The 14772-nt window shown below is 36.5% G+C and overlaps 1 protein-coding gene across 2 annotated transcripts; it reads right to left on the reverse strand.

Annotated features, from left to right (window-relative positions):
• LOC18791016 (protein EMBRYONIC FLOWER 1) lies at positions 1734 to 9149 on the reverse strand. Of its 2 annotated transcripts, none has more exons than XM_020554546.1 (7): positions 8881 to 9149; positions 7692 to 7911; positions 6337 to 6770; positions 6152 to 6253; positions 4555 to 5984; positions 2391 to 4101; positions 1734 to 2233 (listed from the first exon to the last, which is right to left on the reverse strand). In XM_020554546.1, exons 2-6 carry the CDS (start codon positions 7865 to 7867, stop codon positions 2401 to 2403), a joined length of 3843 nt encoding a protein of 1280 aa, XP_020410135.1. In that variant the 5' UTR covers positions 7868 to 7911; positions 8881 to 9149; the 3' UTR covers positions 1734 to 2233; positions 2391 to 2400. The 2 variants fall into 2 exon arrangements, with proteins under 2 accessions (XP_020410135.1, XP_020410134.1); XM_020554545.1 differs by having other exon boundaries at positions 6143 to 6253.

The raw sequence follows: 14772 nt of genomic DNA on the forward strand, positions 1-14772 counted from the left end.
GAGGTTCATATGAGAAAACATCAGTACACGCCCCTCCGCATGAGCCTCCACAGGTAAGGGTACATGAACAGCCATTTGAGCACCATCAAAGTCTGCATTGATTACGTCCCCAACGTAATGATGGACACAAACTGCATTTCCTAGTCCGAATACGGGTTGGTATCTAAAGTTGGTCTCCCTAGCATATAATCGTCAATGGAGTCTAGTTCAGTGGAAAAATGTCTTGACTTGCAGATTAGTAGTCTTAAGTTTGAACTTCTATAGTATCTTGAAGTGTGTGTGAGAAACTCCCTCATTCTTGTAATTTAGACTATCGATATCGCTTGTATTAAAAATAATAATTTTTTTCTCTAATTCAATGAATTAAAATGGGATTTAACCAACAAAGACATGGATATACGACAACAGCAAGAGCATCCAAAAGGGAACTGTGGACGCCATTGATCAGTCAACATCTCGATGTTTGCATGTCATGGCGTTCCTCGATGTATATGTCTGCCTTTGCTTTGGTCCCTCATTTTTCTCTTGACTATGTGATCTAGAACATGACCATTTTAATCAAACTTTGGTTGTTTAATTAGTAACTTGATTATTACTAATAAGTCTTATTATCTTAGCTGGCATATGATTAAGACTGATTAAAAGAGCAGTTGTGCCTTCGACTTCTGCATGGAAGATTACCAAGGAGGTTAAAATCTGCTTGATAAACCAGATAGGAGCTCAGTCAGCAGCATTGTCTTTGGATCAGAATATGACCAATTAAAAATATTTTTTTTTTTGGGTGAAAAACTTTGGATGTATCAATGTATATAAATATGGTTTCTAATTTTGGCAATAAACATGTTTTGAAGATACTTAAACAACCCTTTTAAGAATTATGTTGTCTGTATATCTAATTGGGGTAAAAGCTTGTTCGCAGTACTCTTTTGAGAGGGGGGCCATTTGGTTTGTTTGTGCTCAACAACAAATGAAAAGAAGATTAAATGCGACTATCTAAATAATATATAAATTTGCAAAGTAATCACTACTGTAGAAGTTTAGGACAATTGTTCCCTCAAGCAAGGTCTTGTGTTCGAATCCCAATAGTATTATCGTCCCTACCACATTGATCTTCACTCACATATATATAGACCCGGCAAGATCTGAAGTTGTATATGTTTTGGAAGTAGCTAGGGTTTTTACTCGTTACCCTACGTTCAATGCTCTCTTGCATCATACATTTTATAATCACTCCACCTTGCAATATACTCCTCCTAGAGGACCAATTTGTATGCACGATGCTCACGGAATTGCTCAAAAGAGAAATTATGTGTGAACTTGCTACCATCTCATGATTTCGGTTTAAGAATTAATGTTAAACTCGACCCACTTTATATAATAAACATGAGATGGCAGCAAGTCCAAATACAAACTCTCTTCTGAGCAAGTTCCGTTAGCATTTCTCAACTCAAAATAGGATTGTCCTGTATGAATGATCGACTTGTATGATTTTCTTTTGCCTTTTGGCTTTGATAACAGATGTTGCTACATTCTTGCTTGGCCATGGGTGATAACGATTGAGGTCTCTGTTTTGTGTGTCGGCAAACTATGCAAAATTACCAGTATAAACTTAAAAAAAGAAACCATACATCCCACCTGAGAAATTATAAAAAAAATCTTTACAGAAGATGATGCTAAAATATTGAACTATTGCAATTAGAAACTAGGATATGCTCATCTGTGTCTGCTTGATATAGATGAGGCCAAATCTCAATCTCAATTCACTCACATAACAGTGGAACCAAATGTCTTCTTTCACATGTGTTTTGGCACTATATTAAATTACAAGTTTTGAAGTTTATATCAATGAAAAAAGTTCATCAGTTACCCCTCTGGATTTCTCAATGCTCAAACTACACACACATCGATCCAAAATACCATGCTAAACTGTAGGCTAAGCCTTTGAAAACTAAAAGGCCATCTTGAGGTTGAAATATAACCTTGTTCTTATGACATGAACAAACAACAATATATTTCAAAATATTGAAAAAGAAAAAGAAAACAAGCCAAGTACACCTGCAGCAGGTCAAGACATAGGTATATACAGGCCTTGACCTTCACCCAGCAAGATTATATTTCGGAGGAGTCAGAGCTTTGGAGTCTCTTACTAATATCAGCTTAGCTTGCACCAAAATATGACTAGCTCTCAGATCCTCCAAGAACCTATTTTTGCACCGGCTGGGGAGATCTTTGCCTGTCAACATTGAATAAATTAACCCCACTGGATGAATTTGTAAATAATATATGCAACAACTTAAAAGCAGCAGCTAAGTCAAGAGGTTGGTTTGTTGAAAACAGTTCAGATATTAAGAGGTTATAATTAAAGTACTATCAGTATAGATATCACGAACCTCATCAAACTCAAGGTGTCTGCTTCCTGTTCCTCCGTCGCTTGTTCCGGTCCCCACTTTGATTAATCCGCTTCCTAACTCTCAGGTCTTCACCCCTGATCATGTACTCGTTTCCAGCTTCTGGCAGGCTAAAATCTGCAGGGTTTCTATTAATTGAGCACATTAAAGACATGGAACTGCTCTTTGGAGGGTTCATGGCCCCATTGCCATTGTTAGCTTCCAATTTTTTTAGCATTGGATATTCAATGGTGTGGCAGTTCTGGGGAGACATCATAGGATCAGACACCGTTAGAAATCCTTTCTGCATAACAGGGATAGTTCCACAGTTTTTGCCCAAACCACCACCTGTACATGCAGCTTTTCGGGATCCAGGACCTCTATTCTGTGCAGGTGCATTCGAGTTTTGTATCTTTTCTTTCTTTAGACAACTCAAGGACCCTTGACCCATAAATTCTGTAGCCCTTCTGAAACCTTTAGAATGTTGAAATGAAGAAGTAGATGCCCCGCCAGGATTCATAGGAAATAGATCAAGGGATTTCTCAGAATGGTGATTTGTGCCACAACAATTTGATGATGGAAGCTTCACAGTATCAGTAGCCTTATAACCACCAATGTCCGGTGCAGAATACTCCTTAGAGTAAAGATCATTAGGAAAGGGTCTCTTGAGAAATTTCGGGTTTCCACCCATGTTGAAGTGCGCACCTGACCGCATACCTGCATCCATGAGGCTGAGCAAATGCATTGCTGGTATAGTTTCATTAGAATATAGATCAAATGACCCCATTGCATTTTGATGAGGCTCAGACCCATGTCGTTTGCAAGAGAATGAATACTCTGCATTTGATCTGCTGAAGCTCCCAGAACCAACTTCTTCAGTATGCTTTTCCCGGTTGGTAGATTTTAGATTAAACAAATTCAGGTCATAATCCCCATTTACGTTTCCCTTATGCAGTGAGCCAGGAGGACGTAAAAGCATATCGACATTAGAAGGCTGAGTTGGACACTTTTGAGGATTGCTGTACGTTAAGGGCAAGTGAACTGGCATTCCAGATGACCAAAGACGAGCTGCTTCTTCCTTTGGGTGTGGAATAGACTGGCATGTGTTAGATGTTGCTAACGTCCGCAAGCTAGAATGTGAGAACCCAGGGCCCATCATATCCCCATTCCATTTGCAATTTTGAGCACAACTACAGCTGCTGTAACCAGCTGCAGGAAATTGGTCTCGAGTTGACTTCTTTTGTGCCTGGCTGAGTGCACTAAACCCTGTAGGGCAATGCATTTGATCAAGCCGGCTCACACCAAAATCTTTTCCATTCATATAAGTAGAATAATCAACTGACTTCTGTTTGGCAGGTCCTGCATTTTTCCTTGTGGTTATGCCATTTTTTGCATTTCTTGCCTGAGGCTTTCGTTTCTGACTGGTTTCTTCTGATATTCTTAAGTCCCCAATCCCATAACTATGATCCATCACCTGAGCTTTCCTTGCTTTATTGGTGTTTTCAAAAATATTCTTATTATGTTCAGCATCATGAAGACATCTCTCATACTGATTTTTCGCCATGAGTTCAACGATTTCCATCGGTATGTCATCCACAGCTGCCTGCTGAGACATCTTGTCAGATTTATGGTTGCTATGTTTCCTATTAACAGGCACAGCTGAACTTTTCTGAACCCCAACAATTTTCTCCTTGTTTCTTGAACGGGAAATATCCTGAGAAGGGAAAATGAATCATCATAGAAACAAATTGCAAAAGAAAACTAGATAGAGAAGATAGTTGTGCATATTAATGTTCAAAAATTTACCACAAAGATGAGAAATGTGCAATATGATTCTATGGGCTACCGTTGGCATATCATCAGATACAATTCTAAACATGCTTCAATTAGGCAGCTACAGGCTCGCATAGGAAGAAAATATTATTTAAGACATAACATCACCAATCAACAGTGTTTAAATAAAAAATTTCTATGAACTAGTTTCTTGTACGGTAATAGTTGTGTCAGTAATTATTTGATACAGATAAGTGAACAATTTTATAATGGCATAGTTACATATGGTAAACCTTAGAAACAGAAGAAGCATACATTGCTCTGGACATATATTATGCAGCTATCATAATGAAAACATTCATCCCAACAACCGTAAGAAGAGAAAAGCTCTTACCATTTGCTGCAAAGAACAACTCCCTTGTTCAATCTGGGAGGTATAGTTTTTCTCCTCATTCAGGATAGGCATGGTATAAGTGTAAAATTTACTACTAAATTCACCATGTCCTCCTTTCCCAGAAAATGCATTTGAAATTGATTTAGAAGGTTTCAGATTTGCAGCATAGTTAGCTTCCACATTTTTCCTCATAAACACATCTAATTTGCAGCTGCCATCTTTCCAAGTGGACAAGGAAGGAAATCCATCTTCAGATTGGGGAATAGATTTCTTGCCACATCTTTCTGCAGCCAAATAGCTGTTAAGAGAAAGATCCAGCCCTTTTTCAGCGGATGCATCTTCTGCCAGATGAAATGGATGCCCAGTTTGCATGATTTCTACATCTTCCCTTGTCTTTGGACTTTTCCTGAACATGCCATTCCAAGGAAATAGAGAAGCCTGCCCATTATCAACTTTAGGCATCTTGCCTTTCCTCTTACAGATACCAGATTTTCCCTCTGCTTCCGAAGCAGGAAAAGGAATTTGATCGATCCCCCTACCTGTGGATGCATCATACATTAGAGTAAAAGAAACACTTTTAGTAGCATTACCCTTGCTTGAATTTCCAACTTTGTCCACAGCTTCTATTGGCACATTATCTTCAGGTGGGACTAAGGACGAACATGTGCCGAAATCATTGCATTTCTTAATTTTCTTCTTACCAACAGCAGGGATTCTTTCATTTTCGTGTCTATTCCAGTTGCTCTTCTCATCAGCCTGCAAAGATGTTCTGGCAACTGCATCTTCTTCTAATACAGATTCTGCAATGGCATTGGTGGTTTCCTCATCTCGCCTGAAAGTCTTAAGTTTTTTATTCAAACTTTTAGGATGGCTCATCTCTAGGCATCCCTGTTCCTCCTCCTCTGGAAACTTCCTTCTCTTATTATCACTGAAACCCACTCTAGCATTTTCTTGGACAGACACCTGGCTTTGGGAAACAATTCCTGCTCCAGATATATTACTAAGTGTGTTGGATGGAGAATCTTCTATCCTGATGCAATCAGTCTTTGCATCCCCTTTATTCACCAACTCACTCAGCAGACGTACCTTCCGATTTTTCTTACGACTCAAACCACTTGACTTATCAAAATTCTCAGATGATGCATAATCACATTCATCTAATACTAGAGGATGACAAGCGTCGGTCTGAAGCTTGGTAGCATTATCTGCCTTGTCAACCATCCCGGCTCTCTTAAATGTGCCAAAAGCATTCATTGACTCCTTGTGATTGTCTTCTGTAGAAGTTTGATACTTAGCTTCACTAGACTGGATGTGATTCTTGTTCCAGAAATTTTTGTTTGTGATATCAAGCTCAACATTGGTATCTTCATGACTTTCACATCCTGGTTTACAGGCTTCGACAGATCCATTGCCCTCCAATCTTACAGCTTCTGTTTTGGAAATCATAGGCATTATCATTGTGAAAAATCATATAAGGTAATTTGTCATGTAGCTTTATTGTTCTTTTCAAATTAAATTACATGTGGAAATCACAGGAAAAAATTTCACCCGAAAAGTTTTTTTAATAACAAAAAAATAAGGAAAGAACCTGTGTCATCTTTATGTCTCTCCTGTGTCCTTTTTGGGTTAACTTCTGTCTCAACAGAATTTAGTCTAGGCATTTCGTGACTCACAGAATCTTCTAAGGCATTCCCATTTGCTGGATGAAACACAAAAAGCAAATCAAAATACTATAATATAGCCAACTTTCTGTTTAGTTTAAGCGACTTGAACTTAATTTACCTATGATGGTAGTGGGTGGAACTTCATCCTTCCCTTCTTTCTTAGCAGTAGAACATGATGAAGGATGTTGCTCGTTGCCACACCCAACAGTAGAAGTAGGAGCTTCAACTCTTTTTCCCTCAACAACTTTTGACTGTGGACCTTGCTGACAATCTGACAAAAGTACCGAAGCACTACTGCACACCTGAGCACAAGTCTTATTGGAATCAGATCCAATATCGCAACAATAAATGCCTGTACCATGATCTTCTGGAATGATCTTAGAACCAGTTTCCTGCACGCAATTCTGGCAAGACCAGAATCTGAAATTTGGAGTCTTCAAAGGAGGAAGCACGGATGTATCCTCCAGCTGATCAAACTTGTTCAAATCACCATCTGAATCAAATGGCCAACATACCTTCCAGTTCTTTTTGCGAATTTCAGATACATAACCACTGCAATTAGAAACATAAAAGAGAAGTTTCAATCAAACAAAAGCTCCATGCATGGGTGCTGTTGAAGTAATCAATATATTTACTGCATATCTTGAAAATTTAATACTCAACATATATATATATATATATATAAAATATATAGTCCCCTTCTATTGAGGGATCCCTCAAATAATTTTATTTGAGGGACACCTTTTAGGGTCCCATACAAATATTTTTTCAACGATCAAAACCATCTATTTTTTAAGTCTACATTCATAGATCATCCTTGCAAAAAATTAGACAAATCGGAAACTGTTTCAATATCCAATTGTGTCCTACAAAATCAATGAACATGATGCTTCAAGAAAGTATTAAAATTTCAATAATTCAATTGAGTGGTCAAATGATATCGGATTCAAGTGAATTTTGGCAGAGATGATCTTTGAATGAGTATCTACAAAATAGACGGTTTGGATTAGTGAAATACAATACGGAATGGGCCCTATAAGGGTGTCCCTCAAATTAGCGTACATGTCTTCCCCATTGTTTAAGTACTTGTGTCCCTTCAGATACAACCTTGTAAAATTAGCAAGATATATACTAGCTAGTATATCGTAATTGGGTCCTCATGAAAACCATTATTGGACCAAAGAGTTCAATCCTAACTCAGTGTTGTTTTTCAGTGAACTAAAAAGTAAAGAGAATAGACTTCTCTATCTGTAATACTGCAGCAAAATAGCTTAATACAGTATTTTTCAAAAGGGGGAAAAGTAAGCCAAATTAGTTAATATTCGAATAGAGCTTGAGATATTGAATATGAAAAAATATAAATTAGTTAATATCATTAGCTAGAAATCCCTAGTAATTTATTATGAACAAGTGAGTAACAGCACATATACACATTCAGATGTAATGATGATTTCTCAAAAGGAAAAGGCTTACCGTATGGAGAAGTGCTCACACTTTGCCGCATGACTACTACTACTCTTGACATTTGCATCAGCAAGATCTATAGATATTGAGTCAATTTTAACAAAAGACCCCACCGACTTGGACTTGGAGGCAATAATAGGGTCACTCCTCTTATGATTATCAGCCATTAGAAGACCTCTCTCCATGTTATAGCATCTAACCAGCTCACAGTGTTCTTTTATAGTATTTCCTATATTCACAAATGAACAATTAATTGAGTAATATCATTATCATATGCTCAATAATAATGCAAACAATGCACCATGCGAGAAGGAAAAACCGAGGAAAATATAAAGAAAGCGCCTAAGCCCTCTATACCATGCGAGGAAATCCTGATCCAAGTCCCAAACAATAGTATTAATTAGGGTTTATTCTCAACCACCAAGATATCTCATGCGCAACAAATTATCCACTGCAAAAATTATCATACAAATACATGACAAGGTAAAACACCGCCTCATACAGTAACATTGCACATAAAATAACAACCTCCATTAGATGCACAAAGTGTATAAGAACCCAAAGGATCATAAAATTAAAAACCCTAGCTTTTCAAACAGCACAAAGAAGTCTGCAGCGGCTAATTGGATGTATTACAAACAATAAAAGTATTCACACAGCTGAACTCACCCAGCAAAGATACCAACAAAATCACAAAATAGGAACAATAAGACAAAAGCACATGTTAGGGTTTTGTTTCCATATATAGGATCTCACAAGAAGAAAAAGTAGTGATCATATTCCAAGATATGCAACAATCCCACAAACCCATTTCAAACTCACCCTCGGAGACTCCGAATCCGAAAATAAGAGCATGCACACGAACCCAGAAAAGGAAAAACTTTTAGGGTTCATATTTTCATAACATATAAATTCAGTAACTAAACAATCAACTCAATACACAGCACTGTAAAACGAGATAAATATGACCCAAAACGGTACAGAAATGTTTTAAACAAAACCCAGATACTGAAATACAAAGTAAAGCCCCAACCTTAACGTACTATACACAGTAAACCCAGCTCAAATATTTTTAAATAAATTAATAAGCAGCTGAAACTCAGCTGAAAGCTTCAAACTTTATGCCAATTAACACCAAACCAATCATCCCCATCACAAACCCAATTAAACGCAGAGTAAATAGAGCAGAAAAACCGACCTCAACGCAATCCACAATCACCCAAAAACGACGCCGTACGAGCTCGGGTACAGCTTAGCTCCGATTCTCCACGGCTGGTCCAGAAAACTGTACCGGGAGAGAGAGCGCCGGAGCGCGAGGATCGGATGCCGAGCTGCCAGTCGAGATTCGAAGCTACAAGAGTAGAATTTGAGTGCGAAAAATCATAAAACCCTAGAGAGAGAAAAAGAGGTTTCGAATTGTAGAGAGAGAGTGTGTGTGTGAGAGAAAATGAGGAGAGAGAGTTTTAATCTTTCTTTTGTCGTCGAATGTAGAGAGAGGAGGTTTTTTGATGTACTAAAAAAACATCGCATACATATGACATGCCATGTCCAAACGCACACATACGCGCAATAAATTACTGCTGGAAATGCTGCTGGCCCAACAGATTTCCGCCACGTGGCGACGATGTGCGGCTCTTATCACAATCCATTACAGAGGGCAAAAGGAAACCCTAGCGTAGGTTTAAAAAAAAGAGGCGACTGTTCCCACGCGTTGTTTGCACGCTCTGTTTGGCAGGGGGGAAGATAGTTTATTTATACCTGTCGTGTCAAGTAGGCCCAAAGATGCCTTTGCACATTAGTAGGTTTTGATTGGTGCGTGTGGTTCAAGATGGTGTCCGGTGAGTGCGAGTGGGTTGAATATGAAACCCTAGGTTTTTCTTGTGGGTAATCAAGGTATCTAACCCTAGCTATATAGCACATTTCATTTCAAGAAAAAAAGAGAGGGGAAAAGTAAAATGGGAAATGTGAGATGGAGGAAAATTGTGTTAGGTTTAAATTTTTTAGGTGCTATAGAATGCGACATAAACGAGATACTCTAAATATGTATCATGTGGTATTATTCAAGATCACGCTAATTAAATGCCTTGTCTAAACAGATTAATGTAAGTATCATTTCAATTTTGTGTAATTTAATATAGTTTTGACCCTCAAACAATAGTTTTCACTGAATACACATGGTACATGTTTCATACAGTCGAGAGACGCAATTTTCCCTTTGCAAGCATCATTGGTATACAAGTTTCATACAATGGGCGAATCTACCTTTGTATTGTAGGTCTTCAATATTTGTACATGGTATACATGTTTTAATCAACGGGTGGGTGCAAATTTTACCTTTCTAGACTATGCATGATGTATACATGAAACATGTACAAGTTTCATATTGTGGGCGGACTCAAGATTTTACTTTTGTTGCACGAATTTAAACGAAAATAATTATTACGTTCAAAATTTTATAATAACAATATATAATTCAAAGATATGGTATCAAACTCATTTTTGCTTCTTATGCTATATGAGAGAAGTAATGTAAATTTTTGTATACAAATAGAAAGGTTTGTGATGATATTACAAAGTCTAAAATAATAGATAATATTTTATAGTTCATGTACTATACATAATGAAGTGCTTCTCTTTCTAGGGGATCATTATTTTAAATGTATTTTAAAGAAAAACTTCAATGGGAGCGACAGCCCAAACTGGGCGTATGTTTGGGTCGGCCTTGGTTTCATGCAGATTAAAGTGAAAAGCGCTATGATTCGTTATACAAAATGGAGGAAGAAAATTGAGCCAAAATTCCAATGCTTTGCTTACATATTTGTAGCATGTTCGTTCACACCTAACAAAAGCAATATGCCAAATGTACGTAAATATATATATATCTTATATTATGCATGGCACATAAAATACTAAACGTCCACGTAACTCTGTAATTAATTAGTTAAACAAGGTTATCAAAAGGTCCCCCCGATGAAAGAAGGTTGACAATTGGGACATAAAAAACAAATAAAGAAAATTCATACAACATTTTTTTAAATTTTTTTTAAAGTTGAAGTCTCTGGTACTTGGTTTTACTAAAGGTAAATACCAAAACGTAAAAGCTATAATTAGTCGATTATGCTAGCACATGATAGTTAAAGAGAGGTTTAAATCAAACAATATATATGTCCATGGGCCACTGGGGTATGGAGAGGTTCGAAACTCTTACACCCCCAATAAATATTTGTATAAATTCCTTTCTCTAATTGCTTGCACTCAAATAAAAAAATATTTCAGACGATATATATAGATATGAATCAACCGACCAATCAACATATTATGAATTTATAGTTGGTTTAACTTTAAGCGCGCGCTCTATATATATACCAATTTAAATTGTATATTTACACTTCAATAATTGGTCATGATGTGCCATTTCAATCACTACCAATCGAGCGGTCACACACCTAACTAGCTGCAAGGCCTGCATCAATTGAATTGTCGACCTAAAAAAATTAACATTACTGATTTGGTATGAAGAAAAGAAAAGCAACATATATAACCAAGTTTATTATAATTAAATTATAATTATGAAAAGAAAACTAGCTATACGAGAGTATTTTTGGGGGTGAGCATGAATACATGAGACGAATATAATTCAAATATATACGCTACACAATCTCAAAATTTAAACTCATTGGCACAAATTTTGAGAAATTGTGTAAATCTGAAGGCTGACAGATACATATACCACCCCACCCATTATTATGGAGATCGGGCCCTCTCCAAGTTTCCTTGTCATGATGATGCATACACACACATATATATTATATGTATAAATCTAAGAAGACCTAATAAAGATAAATAAATTAAACTTAAGAAAGTGCTTCCACGAACCAAGGACCCTGTCTGCCTGCTTTCATCAAATTTCTAATTGATCCATATTCGGAGAGGGTTTGATCTGCAACCCAATTACGTAGAGACCAAATGTATGTCTGGACTGGTTAAAGTAATTTATGGCTGCCCATGAGAAAAAGATGATTCATGAAAAAGGACTGCAACTTTCTTTTCTTTTTTGTATACAGTCCACAGATCAAGTTGTTGGCCAATTGCAGCTTGTATGTGTTTTCTAGATATTGGAAATCAATTAGGAAATATGGGTCAATTCAATTCTAACCCAAAATTTTTAACTGTTACTTTGTTTGCAGCAGATAATTTTCTTCTCGATCCTTGACCCACCACTAATAATAACATTATCCTAATTGATTTTCTCCAAAATTCAGGGTTTTGGAGATTTGTCTGTCCGTTAATGGGAGATTTCTTGTGTCTCGTTGAGATTTGTATGGATCGGTGATGATTGTTAATAGTGATCAGTGGTCAGATCATCGCGCTGTTCTGTTGGGTTGGGTCTGATTTCCCTCAGTGTGGGTTGACCAGTTTTCTTCTCCTTTGCTATGGTTGGCCTTCTCTTTTCTTTATATGTTTAAAAGAAATAATATTTTATCTTTCCAAAAAGAAAAATAATAAGGGTCAAATGGACAGGTCAAAGATATATTTTGGAAAGTGTTTGATGAGCAACAACATAGAGCCAGCCTGACTGTATCAAATTTTTTAGCACCTTTTTCTGAAAGAGAGAGGGAGAGAGAGAAATGACAACGTTCAATTAAGAGGGTATATATGTATATAGTCAATTCTACTAGGAGAATTGCAATTAGCTTATAACAACAGTGTCTGCATCATGCTTTCAAGCATGTGAGCATCTTTTGGTGCCAATTAGGTCACTTCTTATTTTGACTGTCTGAAAAGTAATTGCAGAAAATAAGCAACTTATTGTACCAGAATGTCAATTATAATTACAATTCGTAAAAGATGATGAGGTTGTTTGAGTTAGAAAAGACTAATTCGCAAATTACTTACAACATAAAAAAGTCCTAAATTAAACGCACCAATAGACGAAGAAGATTGAACCGTAAATGCGAAGAAGAAAGCGAGATAAGAATACATAATCGAGAAAAGGTCGCGCATAGAAGAAATAAGATGCAGTAAAGCTGGAAGATGAAGAAGCATGTATCCCTTCTCCCCCTTTTTTTTAAAATAAAATAAAATAAAATAAAATAAAATAAAGGGGTGTTTGAGTAAGACAAAAAGTATGATCAAGGAGGCATAAGATTATTGATTATGAGTGTTGTTAGAATAATCTAAGGGCTGTTATATAAAGAAGACCTTACAAGACCTCGTTTTTAGGACATTAGGTGAGTGGGACTGGTATACATAGACTGTTCTTCTCCTATGTGGATGTCTGGACGTTATTACGGTGGACACCATTGTAAATAAAGAACAAAGCAGAAAATAGTAAAAATAAATAAATGACGTCCACAAGATAATAACGTCTAAAAGTCTATATAGAGGAAAATCTATATATATATATAATATAGCATGTAGGTTGAGACCTGCATGCTATAATGTTGCATAACCCGGAAAAGTATCACAAACCCAGATAAATAATTTGAACAATAATGTTGCATAACGAGTGTCTGACCTGCTTTCCCCTAATATACATTGTCCTTCACTTTAACCCCACACACCACAGCCACAGGTACATTATTTTTGGCTTCCTCGTGCACGCTAATTAATTATCATTTACCATTTGTACAAGAAACTGACAAATATAAATGGATGGATCTTACCTATATGGATTTTCGAATGATCATCATCAGCTGCACTGCACATGATACCATGCATGAAGCATGCGGCCCATCCAAACACACATCTATTAAATTTGACTTCCAACACACACGCATATATATCATATATCAGATTAACTAATAAAGAAAAATAATTTCCAGCCCAATGTACATTGTTTAGTATATGTATATGTATATGTAGTAGCGAACAGTGAGTTTAGGACGAGAGCCCCAATTTGACGATTATTTGGATTTAGCTTATCACAAGTGTAAAGAACATGTATCTCAAATAGTTAAAACGATTTGCTCGTTCATTCGACATCATCTTTTTTATTTTCTAGTACCTCTTTCAATATCGTTTTGTATTTTAAAAAAACAAAAACAAAACCTATATGTAGTCCAGTACGTATGTCCACCTCTTCTTACTGTCTGATCTAATGCATTCAAATAAGGAAGAAACTAGTTCCTGAAGTTTGGCTAACCATGTCCCATGCCCGTAATTTATTTATTGGATAGGTTAATTGAAAAATCCAGCTGAAATACTTTATTTTCTTCCTAATTGGACCTTTTAATTAATTAATTAAGATCCCCAAATATGATTAACAGGACTCTTTTAAGAGCACTTCCACCGCAGAGTCCAGTCTAGGCAACAGCCTCTCTCGAAAGTTGAAGAAACCCACTCCACCACACAAATCCAGCCTGGGCAGATGGTGGGCTCCACAAAGACTGTGGGCAGGTCTAAAGGCAAAAACAGCTCGAGTTATTGCCTGAGGGCGCTGATGTCAGTGTTGATGTTAGCGAAGAAATTATAAATAAATAAAAATCTGAAAAATTACCAAAAAATTTTGAATCTTTTTTTTATACATACCTAGCAAATTTTTATTATTATTAATCTCATACATAAAAATAAAATTAATCCCACGTGAATAGTAATTGTCTTTGGGTTGCCATGATAATGGGTGGAAAAGTAAAAAAAATATTGCTAGGGCATGACTATTCATGTAAATAGTGTCTACCCTTACTTGTTCTTACCCTTTACCATAGCACACCATAAGTGAAGGTGCTCTAAGTTCTAACTTCTGATACTTGATCTATTCGAATAATTATTCCTCATAAAAAAAAAAACAAAAAAAATCTAAATATACAGGGGAGAACAATGACATTGTGGGTTGTAGAGAAATTTGTATAGTTATTTTGGTGATGTTTTCAGTGGAGAGCCGTCGGTGATGTAGAAGAAGTAGAGAGATATATTATTGGATCTCTGGGCGGAGGTGGCGGATAAGGCAATCTAAATATTTATAGCATACAGATAAAAGGTGGGGTTTGGATTAGAAATGCCCCTTTTTTATTTATTGATTTTTACTTCTTTCTTTCCTTTTCCTTGTTTATACTTTATCAAATCACCATCTTTCTTTAAGCTGACGTTG

This window comes from Prunus persica, chromosome G1 (genome assembly GCF_000346465.2).
Source record: "Prunus persica cultivar Lovell chromosome G1, Prunus_persica_NCBIv2, whole genome shotgun sequence".
Taxonomy (NCBI): Eukaryota; Viridiplantae; Streptophyta; class Magnoliopsida; order Rosales; family Rosaceae; genus Prunus; species Prunus persica.

Bases quoted from the DNA above. Each gene is read 5' to 3' on its own strand.
- LOC18791016 (XM_020554545.1), bottom strand. From the start codon at position 7,867: ATGGAGAGAGGTCTTCTAATGGCTGATAATCATAAGAGGAGTGACCCT. The intron at 6,771-7,691 runs GTAAGCCTTTTC...TTCTAATTGCAG, and splicing joins TGTGAGCACTTCTCCATACG to TGGTTATGTATCTGAAATTC. The intron at 5,985-6,142 runs GTTCTTTCCTTA...TTTCCAAAACAG, and splicing joins GAGACATAAAGATGACACAG to AAGCTGTAAGATTGGAGGGC.